This window comes from Moschus berezovskii, chromosome 20, assembly GCF_049115385.1.
Source record: "Moschus berezovskii isolate FMDL1 chromosome 20, NW_MosBer_1.0, whole genome shotgun sequence".
In the NCBI taxonomy this organism is placed as follows: Eukaryota; Metazoa; Chordata; class Mammalia; order Artiodactyla; family Moschidae; genus Moschus; species Moschus berezovskii.
The window spans coordinates 51,416,041-51,431,882 of NC_142479.1; the positions used below are offsets into that span (position 1 = coordinate 51,416,041).

The 15,842-nt window shown below is 57.0% G+C and overlaps 2 protein-coding genes across 5 annotated transcripts; one reads left to right on the forward strand and one right to left on the reverse strand.

Annotated features, from left to right (window-relative positions):
- Positions 1-384: 384 nt before the first annotated feature.
- Positions 385-3,395, forward strand: CISD3 (CDGSH iron sulfur domain 3). The gene is made up of 4 exons (XM_055407727.2): positions 385-541; positions 859-894; positions 1,476-1,595; positions 3,064-3,395. The coding sequence occupies exons 1-4, from the start codon at positions 494-496 to the stop codon at positions 3,241-3,243; spliced, it is 384 nt and encodes a 127-aa protein (XP_055263702.1). The 5' UTR covers positions 385-493; the 3' UTR covers positions 3,244-3,395.
- Positions 3,396-5,025: 1,630 nt separating this feature from the next.
- Positions 5,026-15,092, reverse strand: PCGF2 (polycomb group ring finger 2). Of its 4 annotated transcripts, XM_055407722.2 has the most exons (11): positions 14,938-15,071; positions 13,149-13,272; positions 8,819-8,953; positions 8,173-8,269; positions 7,824-7,879; positions 7,691-7,741; positions 7,369-7,477; positions 7,151-7,205; positions 6,964-7,062; positions 6,006-6,086; positions 5,026-5,569 (listed from the first exon to the last, which is right to left on the reverse strand). In XM_055407722.2, the coding sequence occupies exons 3-11, from the start codon at positions 8,928-8,930 to the stop codon at positions 5,192-5,194; spliced, it is 1,038 nt and encodes a 345-aa protein (XP_055263697.1). In that variant the 5' UTR covers positions 8,931-8,953; positions 13,149-13,272; positions 14,938-15,071; the 3' UTR covers positions 5,026-5,191. The 4 variants fall into 4 exon arrangements, with proteins under 4 accessions (XP_055263697.1, XP_088685155.1, XP_055263696.1 ...); XM_088829029.1 differs by lacking the exon at positions 13,149-13,272 and having other exon boundaries at positions 6,964-7,059; positions 14,938-15,092; XM_055407721.2 differs by lacking the exon at positions 13,149-13,272 and having other exon boundaries at positions 14,938-15,092.
- Positions 15,093-15,842: the final 750 nt, after the last annotated feature.

Here is a 15,842-nt window from a genome sequence, read left to right on the forward strand (position 1 = left end):
CACGCATAAGAACATAATGTGTAGGTCTGGGCCAGGCGGAATCTGATTAAAAAAAAAAAACTCCATAAGTGATGAGATATATATCCACACCGCACTTCTAGAACCACTGCCTTAAGGCTCGGCAAGAGAAAACGGTCTCGGTCCCGGGGCAGGGTCCCTGCTCACAAGGCGGGATGGGGTCGCCGGGAGGCGCAGGCAATGAAACGAGCGGCGATGCTCCGCGCAGGTCCTTCGCAGACACGCGGGTACCAAAGGGGGCGCCGGAGAGCGCTCCACACCCTGGGGGCTCCGAGGGGGCTGCTGGGCCGGCTCCTCGGCCCGACTTCCGGCGGCTGGGGCTGGACGGCCGCGCAGGCCTGCGGCCCGCACCGCGCGCACCCCGCGGCGTCTTCCGGGCCGAGGCGGGGCTGGGCCGGCGGGAGGCGGGGAAGCGGGAAGGTGACCGGGGCGCGAGGCGGAGCCGGCGCGGCGCGGTGCGGGCCGCGGGGCTGCCATGGGCTCCGTGCGCGGCGTGGGGATGCTCCTGCGGCCGGCGGCCTGGGTGAGCACCCGCGCGGCCGGGCCCCCGCCCCTGTCCTCCGCTCCGCGCCCAGCCTCTCCGAGCCTGTCCCTCTGCTGAGCTTCCCCCAAACCCCTGCGTCGCCTGGTGCTTTGCAGCCGTCTCTGAGCGCCCGTTGGGTGCCAGCACCTCCCCCAGCAACTCTCATTCCCCTCTCGGGAACCCTTATTACCTTCGTATTTCTAACGCGCGCCTAAGCCCTGCGGTCTCTTCCCTCCCTCTGGAAGTCTTCCACTTTCCATTGACTTTATTTTTCTGTTTCCAAATCACCGCCCCGCGGATGCCTGCTTGCCTTGCAGACGCTGAACCAGAGACGGGACATCACCTCCTGGTTGGTAAGCCCAACCCCCTCCCCCCCCGCAACTCCACCCTGTTTCCCCTGCCCTCCACCAGTCCCTCAGGCCCAGGGAGACCACCGAGGTAGAGACCAGAGGAGGAAATCAGAATGGGTCAGCCCTGCTTTGTAAACTCCAGCCTGAGACTCCCCTGTCTATAGCCACCTCGCCTTGGCTCAGGGGAGATGGGGTGACCCGAGGGCAGAGGACGGGGAGCAGGCTTCTGCATGAGAAACCCGGGTGCCTGATAAACCGAATCCCAGGTGCCCGTTGTCTCTCCAAGGCTGGCAAGATCCACCCCTAGCACCAGGGTGAGAGCCAGAGCTTGAAGGGAAAGCCTAGACCCTGAAACCTATGTGGTTTCCTGGCCTTGAAATCTCTTCTCTATCCTGAGCTGGGGGCGGGTGTGTGGGGGGGGAGCCTCACGGTGGGAGTGGGGTGTGGTCCTTGCAGGGTGGAGTCAGATCAGCCTCATGCAGAGAAAGCCTGTCACCAGCCAGGGCCCTAGAAAAGCTGGACATGGCCACAGGCAAGAAAATGCTTCCAGGGCATGAGCTGATTTTTCATCTTCCCTGCCACAGGCCCGATGGTTCCCCAAAACCCCAGCCAAGTCCGTGGTGGCCCTAAAAACACCCATCAAGGTGGAGCTGGTGGCTGGGAAAACCTACAGGTGGTGTGTGTGTGGCCGCAGCAAGAAGCAGGTGAGAGACCTGTATCCTCCCCTTTGACATATCACACCTGTGGTTTGGGGACACCAGGTGTGGCCCAGGAAGTCCCATTCAAGACATTCCTTTTTCCCACATATACTTGAGGGATCACAAGGGTGGGGGTGAGGATATTCTCGGAGAGCCCTGAGCTCCCAGTTCTCTGATCCACCCTTCAAGATGGAGACAGAGAGAAACTGAGTCCTAGGGCCAGGCGGGTGGAGCCAGAGTTCTGTTCTCTTCTGGTGCGCCTTACTCTTCAGAGGCTCTGGGCTCTGCCCAGAAAGGCATGCCTGTCTCTCTCTCTCCCCTCTTTCCTTCTTCCTGGGAAGCATCTAGGTTCCCAGGCCTGCGACCCCAATATTAGGAAGACTCTGAGCAGCCTCGCCTCTCCCGAGTGTGCCCCTTCCTGGAGTCTGCTCCTGAAAACTCTGCCTTTTTCACTTTCTGTGACTTCCCTGGTTTCTTGCTGTCGTCATCCTGGCTGCCTGCTCCCCTCTCCTGCCCCAGGAGCCTTCCATCCCTTAGGAACCTGCCCCACATTCTTAGCCTCTGGGCCCCTTTCCTTCCTGAGCTGGCTCAGAACTGTGTGACTGCAAGCCGCATGAAGTGGTGTCAGCAGCCCAGGCCCAAAGTCCCGCTTTGCCACCGATTTGCTGTGGACTTTGAGCAGATCCTTGTGAGCATGGTGTTCTGCTGCCTGCCGGTGAGGCCTGGCACTGGCGGGCCCTTTGTGTCTCTCTGCCTCTTGCCCTCTGGGACCAGTTTGCTGACCTTTATCCGTACACTTCTACCATCCACCCTCCTACCCCACCCTCACTCCGAGGGCAGGAGGCCTTGGCTCCACCTCTGCCACTCAGTAGCAAACCACCTGTCTGGGCCTGTATCCATTACCCAGGCTGTGCAGGAACACTTTCCAGGGTGAAAGGGCATCGATGCTCACACCAGACAGCCAGTTTGCTGTCAGACCGCACCTTATCCCCTTCCTTCCACCCTGTTCCCTGCAACATCCTCTCCCCAGAATATGCCCAGTTGTTTCTTGGAGCCAAACAAAATTGATACCCTGGTCTTAAAACCCACTCAGAGAAGTTTGTATCTTAAGAACATGGGAAAGGAAATGAATGTCATGAACCAGAGCCATTAAGAAAAAACAAAAAACCATTATCAGTATAAAAGTTGCTGATACCTAAGGTATCATTTCAGAATGATACCATTTCACTTTGACAATTCTCTTCTTGGGTCCCCCAGAAACTATTCCTGTAAGGACATATTTACTGAACACTTTCTACTGGCAGAGTGCATGGTAAACCTTTATGCATTTTATTTTCTTGAGATTACTCTGATTATTGTCACTTACAGATGAAAAAAGTTGGGTCAGTGTCACTCAGATACCTGTGCCCCTACCAGCGCTGCCCTGCCCCAGCAGGTAGGGTTGGGTCTCTCTGACTTCTCTTTTCCTCACTAGCCCTTCTGTGATGGCTCCCACTTCTTCCAACGCACTGGCCTATCCCCACTGAAGTTCAAGGCCCAGGAGACCCGCATGGTGGCGCTTTGTACCTGCAAGGCAACCCAGAAGCCCCCATACTGCGATGGGACCCACAAGAGTGAACCGGTGCAGAAGGCAGAACTGGGCTCCCCACTCTGAGGGGTGGCTCACCCCAGGGATCCCAGCACCCATAGCTGGTTTGTGAAGGGCTTGCTCCGATAAGCCAAGGTCTCCAGTCTGGGGCAGCTGGGAACAGGCCCTGGCTTTGATGCCTGCTGGTGAAGATGGCATTAAATAGACGTGCTCGCCCAGAGTGGTGTTCTTGTGGTCATAGGTGTGAGTGACAAGACCTATCCCCCTTCAGGATCTTAACCTGGGCTGGGGACACCAGACTGGCTGCAGGGAGGGAACAATTCAGGTTCATTCCATATGGGGTCCCCCAAAGCAGGATGACCCACTCCAGTACTCTTGCCTGGAAAATCCCATGGACGGAGGAGCCTGGTGGGCTGCAGTCGAGGGGGTTGCGAAGAGTTGGACACGACTGAGCGACTTCGCTTTCACTTTTCATTTTCATGCATTGGAGAAGGAAATGGCAACACACTCCAGTGTTCTTGCCTGGAAAATCCCGGGGACGGGGGAGCCTTGTGGGCTGCCATCTATGGGGTCGCACAGAGTCGGACACGACTGAAGCGACTTAGTAGCAGCAGCAGCAAAGCAGGATGAGCCCAGAGACTAGAGGAGGCTAGAGTACCCCGCCCACCCTTCCTGTCCCTTCTGTCCCAAAGAACTACAGGCTCTGGAGAGTATGCAGCATTTATTACAAAGCCAGGAAATACAAACATCCCAGGGCAGAAGGGTACAGCCACAGCACCTCAGACGCAGGGCAAGGTGCGAACACAGACAAACCCATTGGGGGATGCCCAGCCCCAAACATGTAGTTGTGATAGAGTACACAACTCCCCTCCCCAAGCCGATCTATGTACATTGGAGGAAAAACAGGTGGGCAGGGGTCTCTTGGGATCTACCCCTCAGGGGTGGCCCACTTGACTTCTCAGGATGGAGCTGAGGTCAGACCTTACACGTTTCTGTCTTGTGCTTTTAGATGTCTCTGTTGCTCTTTCCTGACTTGGCCTCAGCTGCGGGTGGGGAGGGGACTGGAGGACTGTTTGCCTTTGGCCAAATCTGGGGTCTGTGCTTATCTGAGGTCACCCCGCCTCCACCTCTCCACTCCAGCCCCACTAGCCTTGCTAGTCCGGGCTTCTGGCTGGTGGCAGGGAGGTGTGAAGCGATTCACAATGTTAACACCACAGGGGAAGTTCAAGGGCTGAGGAGGCCTTCTGTGGCCTGAATCTTCTTTTCCACAAGATAAATGATGCAAAGGCCACACACATGGGGGCGTTGGGGGCGAGGGGAGGGGGAAGGCGGGTGAGGGGCGGGGGGAGGCAAAACTATCTATTCTTTATACAAAGTTTCCACTGCAAGAGGAGGAAGTAAGGGAGATGCCCTCTCCACTGCCCACTTGCTCCTCAAAACCAGGGGATAGGCTGCATTTGTAAAAGGCACTGTCTTTGCAATTCTCTGAACATTCAACAATGGTGGGGGGAGGGCACTGGTCAGGGTAAGGGTAGGACAGCAGCCAAGAGGGGAAAGAAACAGTGGACCCCATACACAGCCAATTAGAGTTGTGTCTAAAGCTTTGGGGGTTGGTGGGGGCCCCTCAGCACCCCATATGTCTTGGGAAACAGGATGGGGCAGAATGATACTGGGCCTCAAGTGGCCCCTCCAATTCCACCTCTAGGCACCCCCAAAAAGAGCAGAGAGAACTCCACAAGACCCCCTAAAAATGAACACCCCACCCCCCACACATACACACACACATAAAGTTTGTTTCCTGTGGCATTTAAATTAATCTGGTTGGTCCATAAAAAATAAGTATGTATATTTGGTTTTTCCTATGTACATATATATATAGATTTATTTATAAAACCCATCCCCCACCCCTAAGGTGGAAGGAGCTGGGGAAAATAGAAGAGGTGGAAAAGGGGGCCCAGAAAAAGTGGAGGGGTGGAGAGGCATGGCTGGAAAAGGAGGGAGAGGGTCCCTTCCCTCAAGTTAAGGGGGGCACAGGAGCTCCGTTGACAGTCATCTTGCGCCCCCTGCTGGTGGAGGATGGTGTCTGCAGGCAGTTTGAGGTGCCCCCGTTGGCAGCTGCAGTGGCCCCACCGGTCGACACAGGGGGAGTGGGGGAGGTGGGGTGGGGGGCTGAGGGGCCATGAGAGCTGGGGGAGCCATGGGAGGGGGTGGCTGGGCTGGGTAGGGAAGAGGAGGTGGCCGGCAGGGTGGCAGGGCTGGGAGCCTTGTCACTGACGGACTCACACTCAGATGCCCCGCTGGTATTGGTGCCCTCGGAGGGGGTGGGTGCTGTGGGCAAGGTAAGTCGCTTGCAGGCTGGCTGGACGCGATACTTGAGGGGGAGAGGGCCATTCTGCAGGGAGAAGGGGAGGGGAGGGTATCAGGAGAAAGAGGCTAGGGGCAGCCACCCACCTTCACCCCATAGCACCCAAACAGGGAGAAAGGGAAGATGAGACACACAGGTGGGACTGACCATGCAAGGCGGGAGAGGAAGCGAGCATGTGTAAGAGCAGAGACAGAGAAAAACGGCAAGAGGGAGGCCAGAGAGCAGAAGGCAAAGTTTACTCCTCCACGGCCACCCAAATTTGCACATGTGGCCTGCCCAAGGATCCTTTTTCCCTCCTGAGTATGGAAGGTCATCCGTGAGAGATGGTCTGGAAGGCCACCCTGAACATGCCCAGCCCATGAGACAAGGGATGAACTGTCTCTGATTAGAGCAGGGTGGCCCATGTAATGGCCCAGGGTCCCTCCAGCCCTGTCCCCGGTCTCGTACCACCCTACCCACTCACCCGCCGCCAGGGGTAGATGTAGGCGATGTCCATGAGGGTGTAGTATTCCTTCAGCGGCTCATCCTCATAGAGCACCTCAACCTGTAGGAGGAAAGGGCAGACGGCTCAAGGCTCCAGCCGATAGGCAAAGAGGCTCTGGGCAGGTGATCCCTCATCCCTCTGAGGTCGCCCGGTGCATCCGACTTCCTCTCAGAGTTGTGTCAACGTAACTTCTGACCAGCAGGTAGGAAGGGATCCAGAGAAGATGCCCACACCACCAAGCCACCCCCGGCCATCCACATAGTGCTCTGGGTCCCTTTCTGTCTCTGGCATGTTCTCCAGAGGAGCCAACAGGCACAGGAAGGGCCCCAGGGAGAAGGCACATGGTGGAATCACACCAGAGCCTGGATCCCGCTCCAGAGATAGTTTTAACTGCTAAGACGTGAATCGAGTTTTAATCTTGAGAAGTTACTCCTTATGTGATTCTGACATGGGGCAAAGTTTAGGATCTACTGTCCTAGAGCCTCAATAGTCCATGGACCAGAAGCACCTGGGAGCTTTCTAGAAATACAATGTCTACTCAGTCAGAATTACATTTTAACAAGACCTCTAGGGGATCATACATATGTTCAGATTTGAGAAGCTATAGCTTAAAGCTCCTTGGAAATTTCAGACTAGCCGGCTGGCCCTAGATATGGCCCTAAACTTTTACATACACAGCTCTGCCATAGTTCTAAGCAAGCAAGCATGTACACACACACACACACTATCTTGGTCCCATGCACCTCTGCACACTGGTTTCAGCAGAAGCAGACTGCCCCACCTGAATCTTGTTTTCAGTTACTGTTCTACACAGGCTGTTACACAACATGCAAGCCCTTGGTGACACCAAACCAGCCATGAACCATGACTAGGATGCACAGATTGTCAGACACATCCAACAACAAGACACATGTTTCAAAAGGGGCCAGGGACTCACCTTGTACTTGCTGGGCACGTCCATCTTGTTGCGGAGAAATTTGGCAAGATGCATGACAGTCATGGCTGCTGGGCATCGCAGGAAGCGCACACCTGTCTGCTGGGGAAGAAGCACCCAAGGGCTGGGGTTCACCCCAGGCACTCTCTCCCAGCCCATACTCCGCTCCCGGGCAGGCCCGAGCACTCACCTTCTCCTTGTCACCATCCCCATTCTCCAAGGGGCCCTTCTTCTCTTCCCGGTCTCTGCAGAAGGAGAAGGACTGAAGCAAGGGAAAAGCCAGAGCAGGCAGGACCTAACTGCACACAAACATCTAGAAGGCCCTCCCGGAAGTGCCCTTTCCATCCAGGGAATGGGGACGGCATGGGAGAAGAGACCTGCCTAGGACCCTGAAAGGGCCAGACTTGCCTGACACCTTCGTAGAACTCGATGGAGAGGCTGACGATCTCATCGTCACTCAGAGCCCCCTTCTCCTGCTCCAGAACCTCACCACGGTCCTCGTTGGAGCCGTTGGGGACTGCAGAAGGAGAGAGCTGGGACGGCTTGGCTTAGGAACAGGGACAGGAACCCCACCATCAACCCAGGGATCTCAGAGCCCAGTGCAGTGAGCCCAGCCCTCCCCCCAACCCCAGGCTGGGAGGTGGCACAGTGGTGCCCACTGGCCTTCCATGCCTCTGGCCCTGGTGCCAGGCGGAGGGCCGCGTGTCCACACACACGTGAACACACTCACCTTCTGTCAGGGGGTAGGCTGCATAGAAATCCCGCCGCCGTTTCATCTCATCTGGAAGAGAGGGAGCAGGCTCAGGGGAAGCAACAGGCTGGGCAGTGAGAGCTGGTGACAGGGGTACAAAGGGTGCAGGTACCTTTAAAAAGCCCAGGGACCAATTTGTAGACAATGTCTTGAAGGGTTTTGTCAGATCTGAAAAAAACCACATAGGAGCCAGTGTCGGCAACCATCTCACCCTGACTCTCCAACCTAGGCTCACTCTTCCCACCTCTCTTTCTGAGATCCAGGGCCCAGGCATGAGGGTCCCTGTAGGTCCCGTCTCTACCTCTCTAGAATTTCTCAGCTGGATACATCATCCCCAAGGGACGGTCCATGCCCGATGCTCCTCCCCCACCTGCCACCCTGGCTTCAGGAAGCAAGGAAGGAGAGGACAGAGGGCAGCTGCCCAGAGGATGGGCGGGAGCAGGAGGAAGTGCTGGGCCCACCTGATGCTCAGCAGCGGCCGGGTTTTATGGACCTGGACATCGCACATGGGGCAGTACTTGTTGGTCTCCAGGTAGCGCACGATGCAGGTTTTGCAGACTTGGGGGGTGTGGAGAGAGGAGGAAGAGTCAAGAGTCCCCTCTGTAACCCAGGATCAGCCCCCACACTCCCTGCCCGGGTTCAGGTATCCCCTCCTCTCCACGCAGCTCAGGCCCTTTCAAAGACCCAACGCAGCCCTGTTCTGCAGATGGCAACTGCCCCTCATCCATCCTTGGGGGAGGACAGATGTGTGTGTGTGCCTGAAGCCAGTGTCGAGTACCATGCAGAAGGTGAGTCCCAAGTTCCAAACCCCCTTGTAGAACAACAGCCAAGCTACTAGATGCCTCCCAGTTCCCTGACTCCTAGTCACAAGCCCATGGTGTACACCAGGGAAGCTTGTATTCATGGGGTGCAGTGTCATCCACAGAGACTCAAGGAGGGAATGGAGATTTCAGGTAAAAGTCCCCCAAATGAACTCCTGGGCTGGACCCTGCAGTTTCCTCCCAGGCAGTCTCTCTTTGACCTGGGACCCTCACCAGACACATGGACACGTTTGCTCTTCAAGGCAGAGGCCACCTACCCCAGGAGCAGCCCTCGACCCCAACTCACAGGAATGCAAGCACTCCACGATGGTAGTGGCATCTATGAAGTACCCCCCACAGAGGGCACACATGAGGTGAGGGTTCAGCTCAGTAATTTTGATCCGTGTGGTCCGATGCATGATGCTGGGGTGGGGGCCTCACCCTGTGAAATAAAACATGGAATCAGGAAGCCCGGGACCCAAGAGCTCCTCCCATACTACTCTACCTGCCCCACAGGCGACATCTCTCCGTGGGCCCATGGTCCCCTCCTCTCCCTCCAAAGCCAGACTGGGGTGGTTCTTTCTGACCCCCTCTGAGTGTTCACTGAGGGCTCTGGAGATTCCTGTGACCTTGAGCAACAAGCTCAGTGTCTATCTCAGGAGCAGTAGAAAGACTGAAGTTAGCCCACAGGAAGTACCACTCAACTCTCCAGAGGATGTGGGGAGGTGGGAAAATGGAAGAGAACAGAGTTTTTAAAAATCTCCCTGATCCCAATCCATATATATACAAGTGAACTCCCTGGGAGCTGAGGAAACTCAGCCTCCCGACTGGGTCTTTCTACTCCATCCTACCTTCCTTCCTCCCATCACTGCTCCAGGAAGCCTCCTTCCATGTCAACACTGGGGGAATGAACACCCTAAGTCTGAAGGGGGCATCCCACCAATTGTCCCTGGGCTCCGGCCCAGCCCCAGAGCAGCTCCTTGGAAACACCACTAGCTGACCACACAGGTTCTAGGCCCAGAGCTCAAGCAGGAAATACGGAGGATGGTCCTTAGGCCCCCAAAGTTGGGAACACAAGCTCCAGCCCACCCCCCTGGCCCCGCCCCAGACTCTGCAGGTAACCGCGAAGGGTCTGGGTAAATCAACTGCTACTGCCGCTTCCATAGGGAGGCCACCACGTGCCCCGACAGATGGCCTGATGTGTGGCGCCCCTCCCAGGCACACTCAGGAATCTCCACAGTGTGGGCACTGCCACCCGCCCATCTTATCCCATCCACCACCTGGCCACAAGCTGCCCAGTGACAGGCTACAGGCTCTCAGGGAGGCCTGCCGAAGCTGGGCAGAAAGTTCTGTCCACAGCCCACCAAGCGCCCGGCCAGGCCCTGGCTGGGTCCAGGGAGGACAGGCAAAGCCCAGGTCTGGACTAGCTAATGTGCTTACTTCAGTTCAGAAATCCAACCTGTACCCAGCAGCCACGGTACCTCCCTCCTCTTTCCCAGAGGAAAAGCCCATGGGGCAGGGCCTGGGAGGGCAGCCAAACCCCCAGAGCTCTTTTACCTCATACATCCTTCTCTCCTTTCCAGAAAGATTTCTAAAGCCAACACATTGGGTTTTCTAGGACCCGAAATTCACAGCTGGGAATCAGCAGTTACTATAGAGACCCCAGGATGAGTTTGGCCAGGACCCAAACAGCCAACAGAGGCTGTCCAGAGACCAAAAGAGAGAGAGACACGAAGCTGCAGGGCAGACAGAGGGGAACATGCAAGCCCAGAGCCAGCATGCATGCCGCGGCCCAGACCTGCCTGGGGAAGGAAAGGGGTCTCCGCCCCCTCAGCCAGCCCTCCCTGCATGGGTCCCCTCTTCATAATTATGTAGAAACCTTGCTGGCTACTATACTGTTTGGTTGTTCCCATAGTAACCCCTGGCATGATGCCCAAATATTATTACAACCATCCAGGAGGGAACAGACTCCATGTGGCTAACTCGCTGAGCGTGTATAAACTCCATGCGGTGTGTACATGCTGTTGGGCCTCCAAAGGTACTTCATGTGTCTACCTGTCGTGTGTGTGTGTGTGTGTGTGTCTACACAGCCAGGAAGAAAACTTTGGGGATCTGCTAATGCTGAGGGTCCAGATCAGATTGTGTGTACTTAGTCACTCAGTTGTGTTTGACTCTTTGAGACCCCATGGACTGTAGCCCACCAGGCTCCTCTGTCCATGGGGATTCTCCAAGCAAGAATACTAGAGTGGATTGCCAAGCCCTCCTCCAGGGGATCTTCCCAACAAAGGAATTAAACCCAGGTCTTGCATCGCAGGCGGATTCTTTACGGTCTGAGCCACCAGGGAAGCCCAAGGGTCTAGATTGCAATTGGCAAATCTCACGCCCTCTCCTCTCTCCCTCTCACACACACACACGCGGGCGCTTCACACTGCCTTAGCCACCTCACTCACATAATTACTGTTTCCAAAACAGACACTTGGCTCTTAAGAACTCCCTTCCAGGGACTTCCCTGGTGGTCCAGTGGTTAAGACCGCGCTTCTACTGCAGGGGGCGTGAGCTCCATCTCTGATGGGGGAACTACTCGCATGCGCCAAGGCACAGCCAAAACCAAGAGTTCCCATCCTCCCATTCATCCAGGTCCTGCCAGGCCAACTGTGGCCTCAACATGCAGGAGCTCGGTGATGCTCACCCTCATTTCTGCAAGCGCTGGTGAGAATTCAGACCAAGACTACCCCTCGAGCTCTGTTCTGGATGCATGGGTGAAGGCAAGAGCTATGGTGCTTATTGAGTGAATGTTCCTCCCTCTCGCTTTAAGAAATGAGCCCCTGTGCCACACTCCCTGCTCCCCCATCCCATCTCCAGGGGCCTCAGACTGTTACCTCTGGGACTGGGGGTGGGGAGAAGCACTGATTGGCTCCTCACCTGATTGCCATGGTTACCTGCAGGGCCCTGCCAGCAGGTGCCAAGAACAACTGTAAACAGGAGCTCAGTTCCCTCATCCTCCTAGTCTTTCTCCCCCCACGAGGCTGCAGGGCCCCACACCTGACACCTAGCTCCTCCCCAGCTACAACTGGCTGGACCTCCAGCTCCCATCACCTTAGAGAGCCTAAGGGAGAAAGAAAGGAAGAGACAAGTCCCAAGAAGCAGAAAAGGGAGACTGCGCCATTTGGAAGTGGCCCTGTGGAGCTTTGGGGGCCAGTTCCAATCACATCCCCACAGTGAACCTGAGCACCATCTCCCACCCTCAACTGGGGGCCAAGTCCTTCAATACCGTCTGTCCCCATGATGATGGAACAGTCCTTGCTCCTGGCCCCTGGGTTTCAGCTACAGTGGCAGGAAAGGAGCTTGATTAGCACCCAGGACTCAAGCCCAACTCCTCTGTGTCAACCAAGTCTGGAATGAGTCTTTACCCTTTCTCAAAGCCTCCTACTCACTGAACCAACCCCTCATATCTCCATTCTAACCAGGCTTTTTCTGGAAGCTCCCTTCTAATTCAGACTTCTTTGTCATTTTTTTTAACCCCCCTGAGAAACAGCCAATCTTTGATAACCCAAAGATCGCCTTCTGCTCATTCAGATTCTCAGCTATAGGATTCTTTGCTCTGCTTTCCCCCCACATGAAATTCACCCAACTCCCTTACTAGAAAATCTCCAAGTCTTGGGAAGAGTCACTCGAGGTCACATCCAGACATCTAAAATCACAGAAGTGTAAGAGATCTTAGCATCTTGTCCAGTCCTTTCACTTTACAGATGAAGAAGCTCAGAAAGAGGTGACTTGTCTCAGGTCAAGCGGTCACCCAGTGCAGTCCTAGGACTAGACACAGCCTGACTCCTATTCCAGTGCTCTTTACAGACTGGCAGCCATGCTAGGCTTCCCACTCATTTAAGGAATCAATAAACCTGGACTGACTCCATCCACGCAGGCAGAAGGCAGAAGGACTCCAGGTTCCATCAGAAGACCATTCAGTGAGCCGTCAGGGTCAAAACATAGCCATGAGGACACAGCCTCTCTTTGAAGTAGGAAGAGTGGGCAGGGGCTAATGGCCTCACCCAACTTCCCTAATACAGGTAGGGAAGCAGGCTCTATGGACGCTCAGGGAGCCAGAATGTACTGGATCCCAGAACTCCATCCCTCTCCCAGCTGTATGGGTTCAGCTGTGGAAGCCTGCGGATTTGTGTGTGTGCAGAGAGAGCCAGGGGTGGAGGTCTGCCTGGGACATTCAAACTCTCAGTGTTCTCTGATCCCTGACCCTGAGTGCTCCTCCTGCCAGAAGCATCGAAAAAGTCCTCTAGTCTCCTGAAGCCAGGCTCACTCTACCCTCCCTCCCCTTCCCACCTCTCCGCGTCCTAAGATCAAACAAAGACAAATATCCAAAATATACACAGTTACACACTGCCAGATACACACACATACATATGCACACACAGCCAGACACACCCCCTCCATTTTCCTCTCCCACTCACAACACACACGGCCAGACACTTGGCCAGACACACACACAGACACACCCCATCACACACAGAGCCAGACCAGAGCCAGGCCCACGCTTGCCAGATGTACAAACCACTCCCACCCACCCCAAGAAGCACACAGTCTGACATCCCTGCCTGAAACCAGAGCTGCAAACACACACTAACCTTTTGTGCATCCCCGGTCTACCCAGGGTAAATTATAACATAACTCTTCCGGCAACAAAGGCAGTACGGCTCGCAACCTCCACTCTGGGGGCCAGAGGCTGGAGGAGTGGGGTGGGCATCCAACCTGCACAAAGATGTCACCTCTTCATGTTCAGGCTCTCTCCATTCCCATGGCAACAGCTCCATCAACCAAGATCTTCCAGGGAAGACCAGGAGCAGCAGAGAGCACCCCCCCAAAAGACTTCACCTTGAACCCCACCCAGCTACACTCTCTCTGGATCCCAAGTCCTGAGTCTTACCTCGGGCCTGTTTCCTGCATTATTCCAAAGACCGGCTCTAAGACCTCAACCCCCAACTCCAAACCAAGAAACCCCTGGGAAAACCTCCCCACCAGAAAGCTGTAACAGAGCTTTCTTTATGCTCCTTCTCCAAGTACTAACACCTTGGAACAGAGTGGAGAAGGGGGAGGAAGAAGAGAAATGAGAGTTTCAGGAACAAACTGCAAGAGGCCCAGAGAAGGAGGCTTAAGAACGCAGTGAAAGACAACCAGGAGACCACCTCCCCACCCCACCCCAGCCTCAGGGAGCCTTGGAGACTAAGGCAGCGCGGCGGGAGATGCGGGGGGGTCTCTGAGAGACAAAGACCAGGGGGAAGCGCGGGGCAACGCCTCCACAATATTTACAGAAAAATTCGCCATCCCCAGGCCTCCTCCCCTGCCCCAAGTCATCCGGAGCCATTCTGGGCAGATGGGGGCAGTGGGGGAGGGAGAGAGGCATGCCTGGGCCCCCCGTGGAGACAGCGGGGGGGCAGGGCTGTCTGCTAGTTGAGGGGTCCCACCCCCTTAGAACTAGAAGCAAGAGGACCTAGGAAGGGAGGGGCAGGCGGGCTACCCAGTGCAAGTGGGGCCAGTCGGCCAAACCCCTCCTGCCTCTGCGGGCGATAGGAAATATCGCGATAAATCTTCCCCATCTTCCTTCTACCCCCTCCACCTCGGCTTCCCCGGGAGCCTGGGTCAGACGATCAGAGGCCCCAGTTGCCGGGTGGCCGCTCCTACCTTCCCTGGAGCCAAACTTTCGGCGGGGCCCCAAGGAGGGGTGTTCCGGAGAAAGAGGCTCCGCTGAGGTGGTTCGGGGAGGGGGCGGGGCGCCCAGTCCCGGGATCGGGGGGAAAAGGGAGCGACTGGGGGAGGTGCCCGAGAGACCGGGGCCCGGCCGGGAAGAGCGCCCTCCTCCGGCCCCGCGGCGACCGAAAAGCTCGTCCCCTGCTGCCCGGCTTCGAGTCCTCGCGCGTCCACGACGCCTCAGTGCCCACGGAAGAAGCCGAGAGCGACCCCTCCCCAGACCGAAAGGAGAACTGGGGGGGAGCCAGGGGCTGCCCGAGCTCGTGGGGAGGGCTCGGGGGGCAGAGATCCGCCCCAGCGCGGAGCCCCACAGCCCTGCGGTTGCCGCGGACCCTCCCCGTCGCTACCTCGGGAGCAGGGTCTAGGGGGGCTGCAACACAAAGAGGTGGTGGTCGAGGAGACGCCAAATCGTTAAAAGGGGGAACCCACTTCGGCCATCTTGGAAGGGAGGAAAAGGAAAAGGGGAGAGGAAAAAAAGGGAGAAAGAAAGGCGGACGGGGCGAGCCAGGAGAGGGGCCGGCGGGGGTGGGGCGGAGACGCGCCACCAGGCCCGGCTCAGAGCCTCCCCGGGCAGGGGTTTGTAAAGAAGGATGTGCCGGCCCGCGTCCCGGTCCCCAGATGGTTACAGGGCCGGAGAAGGAGAGGAGAGGGGAGGCTGCGCCCGCTTACCTGGGTGCGGGGTCCGGCGGGTCTCGGGGAGGGGGGGATGGGAGGGAGGGAGGGAAGGGAGGGGAGGGGGCCGCAGCCGTGTCGCTCGCTCGGGCGGCGGGAGGGGAGAAACCTACGGTAAGAAAGGAGTTTGTGAAAGCGGTTTGGGGTGGGAGGGAGAGAAGGGAGGGGAGGGGACGGAGGGGGAGGGGAGGGACCGGGACTCGGAGGGGGGGACAAAATGGCTTTTTTCCTCCAGACAAGAGTAGGTCCCGCCCACTACTCACCCACGTGACCTCATTCCTTCAGGGTGTTTGCGGAGAGGGGAGGAGGTGGGGGAGAGGCTAACGCGGCTGCCCCCCAGCGCGGGGCCGGGCCCCCCAAAACTAGACTACGACCTAACTCTTCCCAACAGCCTCTGACCCTCGAGGATGAATTCTCTTCCCTGTTACCCTCCTCAACTAACCTCTGCCCCCCAAATATGTGTGCGCACCCCTTTCCCCCAGACCCTGCCGTCCTCGCCCCTAGCTGGGGCGCCTGGAAACTGGTGAGATGAGGACTCGGCTGAAATGTGACTCGCTCTGCAGTCCTCCACGTCTCGGCCTCGACCAAAGGGCGCTGTGCTCGGGCGGGGGACGCGACGCCTCTGGCCACGCGTCCAGGTTATTTTCATTCACTCTAAGTGACACTCCCTTGAAATTAATAACTGCAAGAGTGAGAACGAGCGACTCCTTCCCACCCCCTGACCCCCTCGGCCGCCCGATCACCAGCTCTGAAACGCTGCGTCCGGGACCCAACCCGGCCGCTTCGGGGGCGCCAACTGCCGGGAGGACGGAGGCAGAGGCGTGGGGGGCAGTCTCGCGGCCGGGGCTCGTTTGCTGTGGTGGAGGCTGGCGCCTAGGTGTGCTTGGGCGAAGAACGGGACG

Excerpts from the sequence above, each read along its gene's own strand:
- CISD3 (XM_055407727.2), top strand. The coding sequence starts at position 494 with ATGGGCTCCGTGCGCGGCGTGGGGATGCTCCTGCGGCCGGCGGCCTGG. Across the intron at positions 895-1,475 it reads GGGACATCACCTCCTGGTTG|GCCCGATGGTTCCCCAAAAC; the intron begins GTAAGCCCAACC and ends TCCCTGCCACAG. Across the intron at positions 1,596-3,063 it reads GTGGCCGCAGCAAGAAGCAG|CCCTTCTGTGATGGCTCCCA; the intron begins GTGAGAGACCTG and ends TTTCCTCACTAG.
- PCGF2 (XM_055407721.2), bottom strand. The coding sequence starts at position 8,930 with ATGCATCGGACCACACGGATCAAAATTACTGAGCTGAACCCTCACCTC. Across the intron at positions 8,270-8,818 it reads CGTGGAGTGCTTGCATTCCT|TCTGCAAAACCTGCATCGTG; the intron begins GTGAGTTGGGGT and ends ACACCCCCCAAG. Across the intron at positions 7,063-7,150 it reads GGGATGGTGACAAGGAGAAG|CAGACAGGTGTGCGCTTCCT; the intron begins GTGAGTGCTCGG and ends CTTCTTCCCCAG.